Source organism: Haliotis rubra, unplaced genomic scaffold (assembly GCF_003918875.1).
Source record: "Haliotis rubra isolate DU_JTF1 unplaced genomic scaffold, ASM391887v1 Scf424, whole genome shotgun sequence".
In the NCBI taxonomy this organism is placed as follows: Eukaryota; Metazoa; Mollusca; class Gastropoda; order Lepetellida; family Haliotidae; genus Haliotis; species Haliotis rubra.
The window spans coordinates 546813-562930 of NW_025767107.1; the positions used below are offsets into that span (position 1 = coordinate 546813).

Here is a 16118-nt window from a genome sequence, read left to right on the forward strand (position 1 = left end):
ACCGGCAAGTTCACATCACCTGCCGTTGGCGTCTACCATTTCAGCGCCACCATCCTCAGCGGCTACAACACCACCATCGAAACAATGTTTTTGGTCAACGGGGAAGAAATGGGACGGTTGTATTCGGGCTCTTTCAACAACCGAGGTTCAGGAACAAACTCTATTCTTGTGAACTTGAAACAAGGTGATGAGGTTTCAATGAATTTGTTTTACGGCAACGGTGATTATGTTCATGGGCAATGGAGCACTTTTTCTGGATATGCTGTAACACTTTTTGGCTAGAAGGCATGAAGATTTGGCATTAAAAACATCGTGGTAAACAATTGACTGATAATGCCGTGAACTGAAACGTTTCGTGCTAAACAAGTTCATGGCCTTCTGAACAATCTCATCGCACAAACGCAACCTTCGTGTCAAATTTGGTATCATCGAAACAAATACTGATGATTAATCATTTAGGCTGGCAGAAAAGATCGATAATCGGAAATATCGTCGATAGGAAAACTTATTAATGACCATCGATATGAAAAAACTGTCAAATAATCACATAAACGTTTGTGATTGAATAAAGGTTTAATTTACTCAGAAAGTTAGGTTTTTATTCATGACTGCTTCTAAATTATGTTCAAGAGGCTGTTATGTTAGTAATACATGCCTAAACATGTCACCGCTCAGACGTTCATTTCTTCCAGACTTTTTGGGGCATACTTGCTCAAAGTTACTTCTCCGATATTTATCGATAATCGATCGATATTTAGTTAACGGTTATCGATCTTTATGAAATATATCAAGAGCCAGCCCTATATGCACTCTTCCCTCGATGAATCAGAAACAGTGTGTACTGAAAATGTATGCATAGTCCTGTGATAATCAATGAGCCATATCATATCATATCCATACTCATAAATCATATCTTGTACTTATTATATTGTATACTAATACAAATCACAATACAATATTAAACATAACGCGTTTGTTTGTTGTATTTGTGTGATTTTCGTAAATGGCATATATTTTTTAAAATACAAGCAACAAAACTGTTTCCATGTTCGTTGGAAACCCGTTCTAACATCCGAGTCGTGTGTACGATTCCGACTTTATCATAAGCATTAATTCTTATATGGTGATGCTAATCACTCTAAAAGGTTAGGGGGCGGTGGGGTAGCCTAGTGGTTAAAGCGTTGGCTCGTCACGCCGAAGACCTGGGTTTGAATCCCCACATGGGTACAATATGTGAAGCCCATTTCTGGTGTCCCCCGCCGTGATGTTGCTGGAATATTGCTAAAAGCGGCGTAAAACCAAACTCAGTCAGTCAGTCAGTCTAAATGTTAGCGTATCCTGCACCACAGGCGGTCCCCGTCACAAACACATGCAAAGGCAAGTCAGTTGTTCTACTAAAACACACGTGGGCATCTGATGCGTGTCCAAACAGAGAATTCCATCGGACATCATTTTGCCCGTGCTGTGTCAGATTATTAAATGCCCTCCACATGTTTACCACACAATGTTTTGAAGCTTTACTGAGGCCTTGTAATGAAATCTTGCTTTTATGAACAGATAGTGCATTCTGCCATACATACGCATAATTATCCCCCGCAACAACAACATAACGAAGTTGCTGGGGATATAGAAACGAGTTCCGCCCGTCAGTCACACTTTGTCCGAAGCATATCTCCTAAACTATTCTGAGAGCTTAACCAAACTTGGTACAAATGTCAACCATGATCCCTAGATGTGCCTTTTGGGGTTTAGACCCAGATATGAATTATATTTTTTGCGGTTTCCATGGAAACGTGACTTAGGCTGTGGCTATGAGGATGTCTTCTTGTTCGGAGCAGATCTCCTAAACTATATATTTATGCTAGCTTCATCAAACTTTGTACATACCGTCAAGCATGATCCATAGATGTGCCATTTGAAGGTTAGACCCAGATACGAATTTTATTTTTGTGGTTTCCGTGGAAACGTGACTTAGGCTGTGACTATGAGGATGTCATCTTGTTGCATTTCCATGGCAACACGTTAGGCTTCAACTGAATTTGGTGGTAGTGCTCCTTTCTGCCTTAAAACCTTTCAATACTCTCCCTCCACTTTGCTATGTACGCTCCAAAACATTTGACATCATAACTAGTAGACATATTCATAAAGAGTATTTTGCCGTTGCGGGGATATTGATGACCTTGTCTTCTTGTTTAAATTGTGATACACATATTCTTTACATGCATGCCTGGTTGACGATCGTTTTGACAGTACGTTAAAAAAAAATAAGGTACACTTTCAGATAAAAATGGGCAATTGAATGAACGAAGCTGCCCACTCTGTAATCAAAAGGATATTTGGGACGATGTTCTTTATCAACGAATGCATTATAGATATATATTTTACTCATTATCCAAATGTACTGAATTCAGTTCTTTTTCCTTTGGCCCATTAGTTAGTAAACTTAAAAGGTTAAGTTCCGTTCTCTCTTCTTCGACCCAAAACTTCGTAAACTTTAAATGTTAAGTTCTGCTCTCTCTACATAGGCTAAAAGTGAGTAAACTTTAATTTTTAAAATTAATTTTGCATTTATATTTTAAAACAATGTAATTATAGGCCCTTTCGATCGCGATACGTTCAAGATGACGATGGTTCTGTAACTATTGCATCAAATACCTACACTGTTACACACGATCGTACCTGTTGTTTGTGGTGTTTGATGACTACCTCATCCAGATTTGTTTTCAAAACGGACGATTAGTGTCTGGCTGAAGCTGGCATACGCTGCACGTTAGAAGATCTTTTATTAACACAGGATATGGATTGGTAAGAACAGGGGCGATTTTAAACCAACACTGCTCATCTCCATGCCCCGTTTGATCAAACACACTCAGTTGTTTGTTCCTTAATTGGGGTATTGAAAAAAAATATTAAAATAAAATATAATATGATATGATCAAAATATAATTCAAAAACAACGTGAACATTTAAAACCACATTTCTCTGTTCCAAAAGCGGTCTGATTCATTGTTTAAAAAATATTGCACCGTGAATACATTACGTCAAAGAGACCGTGAAACAAACGTGATTTTACTCAAATACATCAATTTGAAACAGCTGAATATGTTAACTCAACTGTATTTTTAAAATATATAAAAGCCCATAAACAATATAATAATCTAACCAAACTCAAATGAACATTTCTACTATGTTTGAGTTTCATATCGATTCGGTCTCATTCTGGGAAATGCATTTTAAAAAAGTAAAACCTCTATCTCAGAAAACTCAAACTTCAGTTGTAAGATGAATTCCTAATCGAAACAGAATAACTGCCAAACACTGACTATATAAAGATTTAATCAAAACTGGCATTGAGTGATTTTTAAAACAAATCAAATATTTCAAATATTAGCTACTGTAGTTCCAAAACCTAGCGTGAGACTTGATTCCATTATCTAAGTACATGCTGTGTTGTTTATGCCACGTATGTGATATACGCGATGGGATATTAAGTCTGGTCGACCTTCATCGCCTTCCATCATCCTGGCTGCAAAAAGAGGACTTTATACACACGTGACCTGTACATTCTACAAAGACGTCTATCTCCGTGCCCGGATTGTTTACTTGAGGTGTTTACCTGCTTATTGTGTGCGGTTTGCTTCGTGTGCTGGAAGTGTTAAAGTCAGCATTAACGTGTCATGAGTCAATACAGCCCCTCAAAACAAACGCCGGAATTGTCTCAGCGATGTTAAGTTAATTCCTGTCAAATAGGAGAGCCATGCAGTCAGAGGAAGTTGTAGTTATGAAAGAGGAGATATTTGTACAGATGTGATCTTGAACTTGTCAGTAATCTGTTGAAGATACCTTCGTCAAACTGCGACGGAGCATTTATGTTGTAAGACTCAGTGAACAGATGCTGAACATACTGTTGTCTGTCTTTTGATGGCATCTGACACCGTCTTCATACTGCAACACCTACGACACATTAGCATAGATATTCCAGGTTTGATGCTTGCTGTAAGGATTTTCTGATATTTTCTGATCCACCTTCTGATATTATCTGATCCATTTTCGGATATGGTCGGACCGATATTTATATTTTCTGATTCCTTTTCTGTTCCATTTTCTAATATTGTCTGAAAATACTTATGCTCGCTGCGATGCAATAAATGTACACACATAGCAGTATTTTACTATTATTTCTATAGATATTCCTGGCTTGATACTTGCTGTAATGCCCTATTATGTTCTTTTGCTTTCAGTCCGGCCAGCTCTTGGACAATCACAGGACATTTCTTTCTCGGCACGCGTTGGTACTAACAGACCATACCTCAAGGACGTCGACACTATCATCTTCGACGACATCGTCATCAACAATGCTGGTGCATACGACCCCTACACCGGCAAGTTCACATCACCTGCCGTTGGCGTCTACCACTTCAGCGCCACCATCCTCAGCGGCTACAACACCACCATCGAAACAATGTTTTTGGTCAACGGGGAAGAAATGGGACGGTTGTATTCGGGCTCATTCAACAACCGAGGTTCAGGAACAAACTCTATTCTTGTGAACTTGAAACAAGGTGATGAGGTTTCAATGAATTTGTTTTACGGCAACGGTGATTATGTTCATGGGCAATGGAGCACTTTTTCTGGATATGCTGTAACACTTTTTGGCTAGAAGGCATGAAGATTTGGCATTAAAAACATCGTGGTAAACAATTGACTGATAATGCCGTGAACTGAAACGTTTCGTGCTAAACAAGTTCATGGCCTTCTGAACAATCTCATCGCACAAACGCAACCTTCGTGTCAAATTTGGTATCATCGAAACAAATACTGATGATTAATCATTTAGGCGGGCAGAAAAGATCGATAATCGGAAATATCGTCGATAGGAAAACTTACTAATGACCATCGATATGAAAAAACCTCTCAAATAATCACATAAATGTTTGTGATTGAATAAAGGTTTAATTTACTCAGAAAGTTAGGTTTTTATTCATGACTGCTTCTAAATTATGTTCAAGAGGCTGTAATGTTAGTAATACATGCCTAAACATGTCACCGCTCAGACGTTCATTTCTTCCAGACTTTTTGGGGCATACTTGCTCAAAGTTACTTTTCCGATATTTATCGATAATCGATCGATATTTAGTTAACGGTTATCGATCTTTATGAAATATATCAAGAGCCAGCCCTATATGCACTCTTCCCTCGATGAATCAGAAACAGTGTGTACTGAAAATGTATGCATAGTCCTGTGATAATCAATGAGCCATATCATATCATATCCATACTCATAAATCATATCTTGTACTTATTATATTGTATACTAATACAAATCACAATACAATATTAAACATAACGCGTTTGTTTGTTGTATTTGTGTGATTTTCGTAAATGGCATATATTTTTTAAAATACAAGCAACAAAACTGTTTCCATGTTCGTTGGAAACCCGTTCTATCCGAGTCGTGTGTACGATTCCGACTTTATCATAAGCATTAATTCTTATATGGTGATGCTAATCACTCTAAAAGGTTAGGGGGCGGTGGGTAGCCTAGTGGTTAAAGCGTTGGCTCGTCACGCCGAAGACCTGGGTTCGAATCCCCACATGGGTACAATATGTGAAGCCCATTTCTGGTGTCCCCCGCCGTGATGTTGCTGGAATATTGCTAAAAGCGGCGTAAAACCAAACTCAGTCAGTCAGTCAGTCTAAATGTTAGCGTATCCTGCACCACAGGCGGTCCCCGTCACAAACACATGCAAAGGCAAGTCAGTTGTTCTACTAAAACACACGTGGGCATCTGGTGCGTGTCCAAACAGAAGAATTCCATCGGACATCATTTTGCCCATGCTGTGTCAGATTATTAAATGCCCTCCACATGTTTACCACACAATGTTTTGAAGCTTTACTGAGGCCTTGTAATGAAATCTTGCTCTTTATGAACAGATAGTGCATTCTGCCACACATACGCATAATTATCTCCCGCAACTTCGTTCCGTCCGTCCGTGCGTCCGCCACACTTTGTCCGAAGCATATCTCCTAAACTATTCGTGAGAGCTTAACCAAACTTGGTACACATGTCAACCATGATCCCTAGATGTGCCTTTTGGGGTTGAGACCCAGATATGAATTATATTTTTTGCGGTTTCCATGGAAACGTGACTTAGGCTGTGGCTATGAGGATGTCTTCTTGTTCGGAGCAGATCTCCTAAACTATATATTTATGCTAGCTTCATCAAACTTTGTACATACTTCAAGCATGATCCATAGATGTGCCATTTGAAGGTTAGACCCAGATACGAATTTTATTTTCTGTGGTTTTCGTGGAAACGTGACTTAGGCTGTGACTATGAGGATGTCATCTTGTTGCATTTCCATGGCAACAAGTTAGGCTTCAACTGAATTTGGTGGTAGTGCTCCTTTCTGCCTTAAAAACCTTTCAATACTCTCCCTCCACTTTGCTATGTACGCTCCAAAACATTTGACATCATAACTAGTAGACATATTCATAAAGAGTATTTTGCCGTTGCGGAGGATATTGATGACTTTGTCTTCTTGTTTAAATTGTGATACACATATTCTTTACATGCATGCCTGGTTGACGATCGTTTTTGACAGTACGTTAAAAATAAGGTACACTTTCAGATAAAAATGGGCAATTGAATGAACGAAGCTGCCCACTCTGTAATCAAAGGGATATTTGGGACGATGTTCTTTATCAACGAATGCATTATAGATATATATTTTACTCATTATCCAAATGTACTGAATTCAGTTCTTTTTCCTTTGGCCCATTAGTTAGTAAACTTAAAAGGTTAAGTTCCGTTCTCTCTTCTTCGACCCAAACTTCGTAAACTTTAAATGTTAAGTTCTGCTCTCTCTACATAGGCTAAAAGTGAGTAAACTTAATTTTTAAAATTAATTTTGCATTTATATTTTAAAACAATGTAATTATAGGCCCTTTCGATCGCGATACGTTCAAGATGACGATGGCTCTGTAACTATTGCATCAAATACCTACACTGTTACACACGATCGTACCTGTTGTTTGTGGTGTTTGATGACTACCTCATCCAGATTTGTTTCTCAAAACGGACGATTAGTGTCTGGCTGAAGCTGGCATACGCTGCACGTTAGAAGATCTTTTATTAACACAGGATATGGATTGGTAAGAACAGGGGCGATTTTAAACCAACACTGCTCATCTCCATGCCCCGTTTGATCAAACACACTCAGTTGTTTGTTCCTAATTGGGGTATTGAAAAAAAAAATTAAAATAAAATATAATATGATATGATCAAAATATAATTCAAAACAACGTGAACACTTAAAACCACATTTCTCTGTTTCGGTCTGATTCATTGTTTAAAAATATTGCACCGTGAATACATCTCAGATACGTCAAAGATCAGTTGTAAGATGAATTTCTAGTCGAAACAGAATAAATGCCAAACACTGACTATATAAAGATTTAATCAAAAACTGGCATTGAGTGATTTTTAAAACAAATCAAATGTTTCAAATATTAGCTACAGTTCCAAAACCTAGCGTGAGACTTGATTCCATTATCTAAGTACATGCTGTGTTGTTTATGCCACGTATGTGATATACGCGATGGGATATTAAGCCTGGTCGACCTTCATCGCCTTCCATCATCCTGGCTAAAGAGGACTTTATACACACGTGACCTGTACATTCTACAAAAGACGTCTATCTCCGTGCCCGGGATTGTTTACTTGAGGTGTTTACCTGCTTATTGTGTGCGGTTTGCTTCGTGTGCTGGAAGTGTTAAAGTCAGCATTAACGTGTCATGAGTCAATACAGCCCCTCAAAACAAACGCCGGAATTGTCTCAGCGATGTTAAGTTAATTCCTGTCAAATAGGAGAGCCATGCAGTCAGAGGAAGTTGTAGTTATGAAAGAGGAGATATTTGTACAGATGTGATCTTGAACTTGTCAGTAATCTGTTGAAGAATGGTTGTGATACCTTCGTCAAACTGCGACGGAACATTTGTGTTGTAAGACTCAGTGAACAGATGCTGAACATACTGTTGTCTGTCTTTTGATGGCATCTGACACCGTCTTCATACTGCAACACCTACGACAGGGTCTTTGTGTTGTAAACACTGCGAGTCTGAGACGCTGTACATACTGGTCTCTTGTCGATAATTCGACACGGTGTTGTCAGACCAATGTACACGCTGATGCATGCCGATATCTTGTCTTTTGATGGCTTCTGACACCATCGTCATACTGCAACACCTCGATACTGCAACAGGGCGAATCAGGGATGCTTATCTCTTGTCTCTACTAGTGTTGGGAATTGGTTAAAATCTAATAATTGATGATTGGTCCATTACAACCGATCAATCATCGAAAATAATTGGTTAGCGTCATTTATCAAATGTTCCTGTTATTTTTGTTAATGCACAAAAAAATAAAGAAAAAACATGTAGTAATTTGGTTTTTTTTGCAAATTGCATAAAGTCCATTTGCAAATTTTGCATATTTAAATGATGATTAGTATGTTAGGAACACATATTTCCTGGATTCTTTAAGATAAATTCAATCATGACTTGGAACGAGCTTGTACATGTAGTGCTTATGAAATGTACATTTAATGACACAGACAAAACCAACCTTGTGAAAAATATTGTTAATGCAAACAAGTGTTCCAAGATTGGTCGTGTTCGATTATGAGAAAACGTGTTCGATTGCTTGGTCGTTTAGTCACTGCGACCAATCTTCGATTATTTCAATTAATCGGACCACCACTAGTCTCTTCAACACAGTGTTGTCAGAGACTGTTAAATTATAAGGGGATTGGGTGGACAGGCTCGACTTGGTTGATGCATGTCATCGTACCCTACATTTTGTAGATGATGCCAATGACGTCAATAATCACAGGATTGTCTGAATGTCCAGACTGGAATGGAATATTGCCGAACGTGGCGTTAAACAATAAACATATGAAACGAAGCCACGCAGCGGTCGTAGCTACGATGCTCGTAAGTCTATGTCAACGTATAGTGGCGGGGCTTGATTACAAGCTGCTGAGCTTGCTCAGATTTGTTTGAAATCCTTGAACCTTTCATTATGCACCAATTTACTGTACTGCTTAAAAGCATGACCATCAAGCCATGTCGATAATTTATTGGTATTTGTTAACACATGTTCATTAGAAAAACACCTTGTCGAACTATGAACAGGTGTAAGTGATTCAGGTGTTAAACGAGTAAGCACGTGGACTACATTTGTACCGTTGTTCAATAGCACCTACATTTTAAATAAATTATATCATACATGCAAATTATATTTGATACCTACAATGGTAGAAATACTAAAAGACATGGACACTAATTCTCAGTGGCCCGTCGAAAAAAAGAACTTATGTAACATGATAACAAAGTCGTTTTATATCAAAGTATATTTATTAAATTATAAAATCATTATAATCAACACAACACACGTCTAGATTAAGAGACAGGCGTTCCTATGCAACTCTCAAAAAATAATACAAAAAACTCATAGACCATAGCGTGGAGACCACTCACGCGATCTAGTTCCTTTGCCCTGCAAGGAAATGTCACATTGTTCGTGAAAACCACAGTTTATTTTGCAAAGGTTTCAAGGATCCTTCTCGTTGAGGATAAACCCTGAAAACGTGCTGTAGAAGCCGTGGACGTGAGTGCCCCCTTGATACAAGAGCCTTATCCACACGCTGTCGCCACTGCGTAGGTTTACAACGGCCGCGTTACTGCCTGATCCATGCGCGTCATGCGCACCTGAGTACATCCGGGATACTTCTTTGTCGTTGACTATGACCGCTGTTTCCACTTTAGTGTTGTAGCCGGACAAGACCGTAGCAAAGAAATAGTACGTCCCGGAGAGGGGCGCTGTGAATTTACCAGTTTCAGAGTTGTAGCCTTCTCCGTTGTTGGTGATGGCAGTGTCGAAGATGACGGTGTCGAGAGGTTGTAGCTCTCGGTTGTAGCTCAGCTTGGCAGTAAAGGCGATAGCTGGTGGGTCTCTCTGAGCGGACAAAGCAGTAGCCCTGGCAACTGAAATATAAAATGTTGTTATATTGAAATGGTAACATTGACGTTGGTATTCTCATATCCTTACCAGTTCCATGACACAAGGAGTAGTTTGGTAGCCAAGTGGTTAAAGAGTTCGCTCATCTTGCCAAATCCCTGGTTCTATTCCCTCATGGATACAATATGTGAAGCCGATCTCTGGTGTCCCGAACCGTGATATTACTGGAATTTTGCTTAAAGCTGTGTAAATATCGACTCACTCACTCCATGACACAAATTCCCTTATACAACAGTATGAATATTTATTGAGTCCTGAAGCGTTCTAAACCTTCTAATCGGATGGACATAGCATTATCTACAGAAGGATAAGAATACCAATATACAAGGAACAGTTTCTGCAGGTGTCAACAAATCCCTAATCTTCTTATACACAAAGTACGGATGATAGTTCCGTCTTTTGTACAATGTTTATTTGTGCTTTACTCGATTCACGCTTGTTAGTACATCAATCAAATTGCATGATGTAAGAGTGTTGCCTTGAAAAATCAGGAGCAGTGGGAAATAGCAGACATTGATAATCCTGTATGTATCTTACACGCTGTTTTAAGAGGTGCTTAGTATTGAACAGGACTTTATAGTCCATTCCATCTCATCGTTCTTTGTGTAGACAGTTTCATCAAATAGAGTAAAACAATTACTAAATCATTCATAGTTAAATTTTTCAAGAAGAATTCTGTAGGAAATTTCATGTTATGCTTCATACATGAGTTTGGCTGTAACACATAGAGCTACAGATACCTTTTGGGGTCATTGATTTATGTACTCGCTTGTGTTCATCTCAATTGGGTATCCTAATTTTCCTTTGAGTAACCACATAAACTGTACCCACCTCACTCAAACTCAATTGGGTATTTTGCCATTTGCCATTTATTTTTAAAACATAATAAAGTTTAAATGGTATTTACATTGGATCTTTAATATGAGATACGATAAGAAGTTGTAAGTTGCCAAGTTCAAGTGTTGAAGTAGAACCACTCAATTTACCTCAGTTATTTTATCTATGCACCCACGTTTTGTGTTCAAGTGTTGAAGTGAGAACCACGTAATTTACGCAATATTACCTTGAACATTATGTCAGTTATATTGTGGTGTGTCAGCCCCGTGGAGGTGAGAAACATTAACTGATGCAAAACTCAACTGCGGTCAAACTAAAAATAAAAGGCCAATTTTCACCATGTTGCAGGGTCAATGGTTTGTTGATAAGAAATACTAATGATGGATTTATTGTCAACTAGCTCTTTTTCTCCCGTTTTCTATTACTATTCAAAGAAATGCTTCAACCGCTGCCTGGAGCAATAATCGCATTGTCGGAATATTTGTTTTGATTAGTTTTTACATACCCTTGAAATTAAACTCATAAATTCATAAATTCATAGTACATATTTTGTCCGTATTTAGCATATTGATCTGCACGTATTATTTCCATGCATAATTATGACGTCCGATGCAATTTCCTGTTTTGTCTGGTAACCTATATCCACCTGTTTAATATGAACAACTGACTTGCTTTGCGTGTGTTTATACCATCGGTAGAGCAATGTACTTACGTTTAATCGTTCAGCTGAAATGTTTTTCGTTGTATTTTCGTGTGCACCACCTTAGGCAACTGACCAAGTGATCTATGCTTTTTCGAAACTCGTATCTTAGTCTATTCAAAACTATGAGAGACATTTACGCAATCTATGCCACAGGGACATATATGTCCTTGCCCCTTCAACAACCCTCAATTTCAAGTCCAATAAAAATCAAAATATCCCACGCACACAAATACACTTCACAGTTTCGAATTCTTCGGGAAATTTCCTGTTTCTTGATACCATCCACTATTATTTTAGACAAAGTTCAAGTGCTGAAAATGACCTTTCAAAATAGGCTTCATCGAAAATGTCGCCATTTTTGACACAGTACGAAATCGCGATTCACAGCGTTATTTGCTGTATGTTTTGAAATGTGAAAACCGGATAATTACTGGGAGTATTGAATTTCAAAAATAACATATTCATGATCACTCATATCAGTTTTACATGAAATCGCTAAGTAAAATTCTGAAACGTTGCCGATGAATCTAGAATCGGTTGGGATGTTTTCGAAAATGCACTTACACGAACGCCGTAGAGCGCTTTCCGCCATATTGGGATAGTGTTTACAAAATCACGTTTCGCGAAGGCCGGTATTGAGACGCATATTACATCACGTATATTTCATATTCAGCTTCGAAAAATGCATCAATAAACTCCCCATACATTTTAGACTCAAACTGCAAGTGGTCTTTGTCACCAATGCCAACTGTCTAGATAAAATGAGACGAAACATATTTGGTGTGAAAACGAACGCTGTGCTCGAAAGACTGCGCTGGTTCGAAATGTAAACAAAGACAAAAACCTATTTTACACTGTGTAGCATTTTCTGAAATTTTCCAACATTCATCCGTCTATTCATTGCTTGCAATGGCTCAATACCTTTGGAATATGCATGGAAAGAGTATCGTAGCAAGAAATAGGAAATTATAAATAGATACAATGCAATGATTTGATAATTCATAAGAAATTGTCAAAGTTTCCGTGCAGCGTGACGCCATGACTGACGGAAAATCACGCAGAACGACAACGGTAATTATCTGGATTTCTGTCTTTTTCTCTTACTTTTAGTGAAAACGATAAAAACATATAACAATACACAGATAGTCAGAATCATTCTGATTACTTACATCTCATATTTATGGACAAACGATCCCTGAATCAATGGAAGGGTCCTCGCAAAATCCTGTGTACCCTTGTCAGCAAAGCCGCCATTTTGTAAGAAATCGGTCAGCGGTAGTGATGTCATACGTCAACATTGTTGTACATATTAGGCAATTTCTTTGAGGTGAAGGTCGGTTGAACAAGAGTAAACACAATCGCCCAATCCTTCCGATTACACTGTCAGTATTATGGTGTATATTTTGCGTATAGTTCAGATACTTTTTCATGAAACTGACTTCAGTATCCACATTTAGCCTTGTTCAATATCATATCATACGTGCGTATAGGGTTTACGGTGTTTTATTCTTTGAAAGTTTTGATTGTTTGAATCATATTTACATAGGAAATTGACATATTTAGTGCAATACACCATATTCTAAACCTTTACACAAGTGTTAGAAGATCAAACGTAGCCATAACTGCAATTGCGTTAGTTCCGATGATGTACAATATTCAATGCATTTGGACTAATATTGCAGTTTCACATGAACAGGTTAATGAACGGCGATTTAATTCAACCTTATAAGTAAAACTGATAATATTAATGAAAATGATTTATATATGGTATGAAATGTATATGCACACATATTTAAAGGAATTGTCTTGTTTTTTGCACATTTGTGTGTCGGTTTATAGAGAAAACAATGATGTAAATTGATTGGCCAGGTGCGCGTTTGTCGGAAACGTTTTATGATTCACTATCATTGTTTTCGATAATATAATCAATTCATATTCGATTTAAAAAATATTGTGATGACAGGATATCAAACTCTAACTATATTTATACGAAAATTGTTTAAAAATATATAAACCATGTCATGTCTTAATTTGGACAAATCTTACATCCATATTCTAATATATAGTACGTACTAGTTCCATATATAAAAAGCTATCTTTTTGCATCTTCCATTGCATACTTATGAAGAGAAATAGCTACATAATCATAAACAAAGAAAATTCTTATCCTAAACAAAATATTCGGGTGTTGTGAAATGTTATTTTTCATTTACGTTAAATTGATGCCAAACAGGTGCGCGTGTTTCTCACAAAAAGATACACAGTCAAACTGTCTAATTGTTGATATATTCAGGACACTATTTAAATGGAAAAATCAGTCATTTTATGTTTTGTCTAAAGAGTCTTAAATTCTGACATAGAAGCCGAGACCTTTCACACAATTAAAGGAAATTAGGTGAGATATGTACTAAACAGCATACCAGTGTCGTCTTTTTCCGACGTCGCAAAATGCATAAAACAAGCAATGACGTCAACTAAAATGGTGTATTATTTTCAGCAATTTCATTACATTTGAAGATATGGCTAGTACTCTGGTAATAACGATGCAAAATTAGTCAAAATACATCTACACAAACAGGACAATATGGGAATCTAAGAACTAACTTATATATCGGATAGGGCCATCCAAATCGCTATTACGTGCTTTCACATGTAATACGTTGTCATTTTTCTTGTAAATTGTGAAACTACCAAACTGCATCCGCTCACATTGGGGAACTTTGAATTGGGATAGTTTGGTTCACCATGAACATAAAATAACGAAAATATAGCGTCCGTATCCACAACAAATTCTCTCCAAGTGATCTGAGTTACATGGACCTAGTGTTACGCATAACGGAGTTATGCCCCTTATCATTATATGTGTATGACCTCTCTGTCGTCGTTTGACGTCATAGAAGAAAATCCATTTTGACATTTATTGCGAGTCATTTTAATGTTGAGCGTATAACGTTATGCACAAGCACATAAACCCAATTCATATACACTTATGTCGTTCAGATATCAAGCTGTATTTTCTTCGCTAACACTTTCCGTAAAGATGCCACATTAAAAAATTCGTAGCACAGTGCTTTTATCGGTGCGCGATAAAAGCGGATAAAATTACTGTTTTTTAACGCATAAAAAAAATTGGACAACATTTAGCAGTGTCTATTTCTCAAACCGCCGAGGTAGTTGCACTTATATTTATACCAACGGATAGGAAATTTAATATTCTACATTTCTGTGTAATTTTATAGCCGTACGTAGATCCAGGACCACGCGAGCGCAATTCTCGCACAACGATCACTTTTCAAACCGTATGAAAATGTGCGCCTGAAAAAAAAACTCGGCAGCCATCGCGTCCACCCCTATTCTACTCAAAGACCCTCATCAAAAGGGCTTAGTAGTTAAAGCGTGATACCGGATGAAGACCCGGGTTCTATTCTCCACATGGGTACATTGTGTAAAGCCCATTTCTTGCTTCCCCACCGTGATATTGCTGGAATAGTGCTAGAAGAGGTGTACAGCCTTCTCACTCACTATTCAAAGAGTGAATAGAACAGGTTGAATAAGGCTGAATAAACGCTTACCTTTGGTTGCATTTTTGAGAGAACTGACTAAAGCTCTGAGTTCGTAAAGTTCTGATACGTAGGTCTCCAAAGCACCCTTGAGTTCCTGCCGCTGATGAACTTCCTGGAGGATTTCCCTCTTGAGTGCGGTGATATCGGAGGCACAGGAACAGTTATTGGACCCAGCCGCCCAGGCGTTATACCTTGTGGGGATGGCTGCAACCTTTTCAGCCTTATGCGCAGATGATACACAAACTATAATGCTTACGAGCACTAACGTCGTTTCACGAATCATTTTGATAGAGGAGTTCGGCAGAGTGGTGTTCTGAGTCCGTGCCTGTCTTTTATACCTGCGTGCAATACAACCCTCCTCACGCCGCCCATGCCTGTCTTTTTGAGTCAATATAAAACGTTGAGACAACAAACATGCCCCGCAAGCCAAGTAAGGGAGGATCACTTTGCCTGCCAACACAATAGCCTCAACAAATATCAAGTTCTTCTTCTTCAATTTGTCAAATATTTGTGTTCTAGCTTCTTCCCTAACGCCCCGTGCTTCTAACATTGACTGGCTTCTGGATGTGTACCTCTCAACATAGACACCCATTCAAGACAGGATTATGATAATTCTAAGTGATAAGCGAAGTCAAATTCTTTTGGAAACCCTAACAGTATCAGGGCCAAACAGGAAGCGATTCAAAATATGAAATTCCTGTTTGGTCTGGGACAATGGTCTTTTCCCCCGAAAACAAACCTTAAGTGTTTGGGTGCAAAACAACTCAGCACGCCCAACTCTTGACGTTCAACACCTCATAACATGACAACGCACCTTTAAGTTGTATTTCATTGCCATGTTACACCAAGGAAACGTTTTTTAGCTTATGTCTCACATCGCTTTGACAGAAGCAAACAACGTCAGTTTGCTATGGGTTTAAGATAGGCGACTGT

The 16118-nt window shown here is 38.2% G+C and overlaps 1 protein-coding gene across 1 annotated transcript; it reads right to left on the reverse strand.

Annotated features, from left to right (window-relative positions):
• Positions 1–15: 15 nt before the first annotated feature.
• Positions 16–15566, reverse strand: LOC124288769. Its single transcript, XM_046725298.1, has 3 exons — positions 15195–15566; positions 9643–10048; positions 16–130 (listed from the first exon to the last, which is right to left on the reverse strand). The coding sequence occupies exons 1-3, from the start codon at positions 15466–15468 to the stop codon at positions 16–18; spliced, it is 795 nt and encodes a 264-aa protein (XP_046581254.1). The 5' UTR covers positions 15469–15566.
• Between the last annotated feature and the right edge of the window lie 552 nt (positions 15567–16118).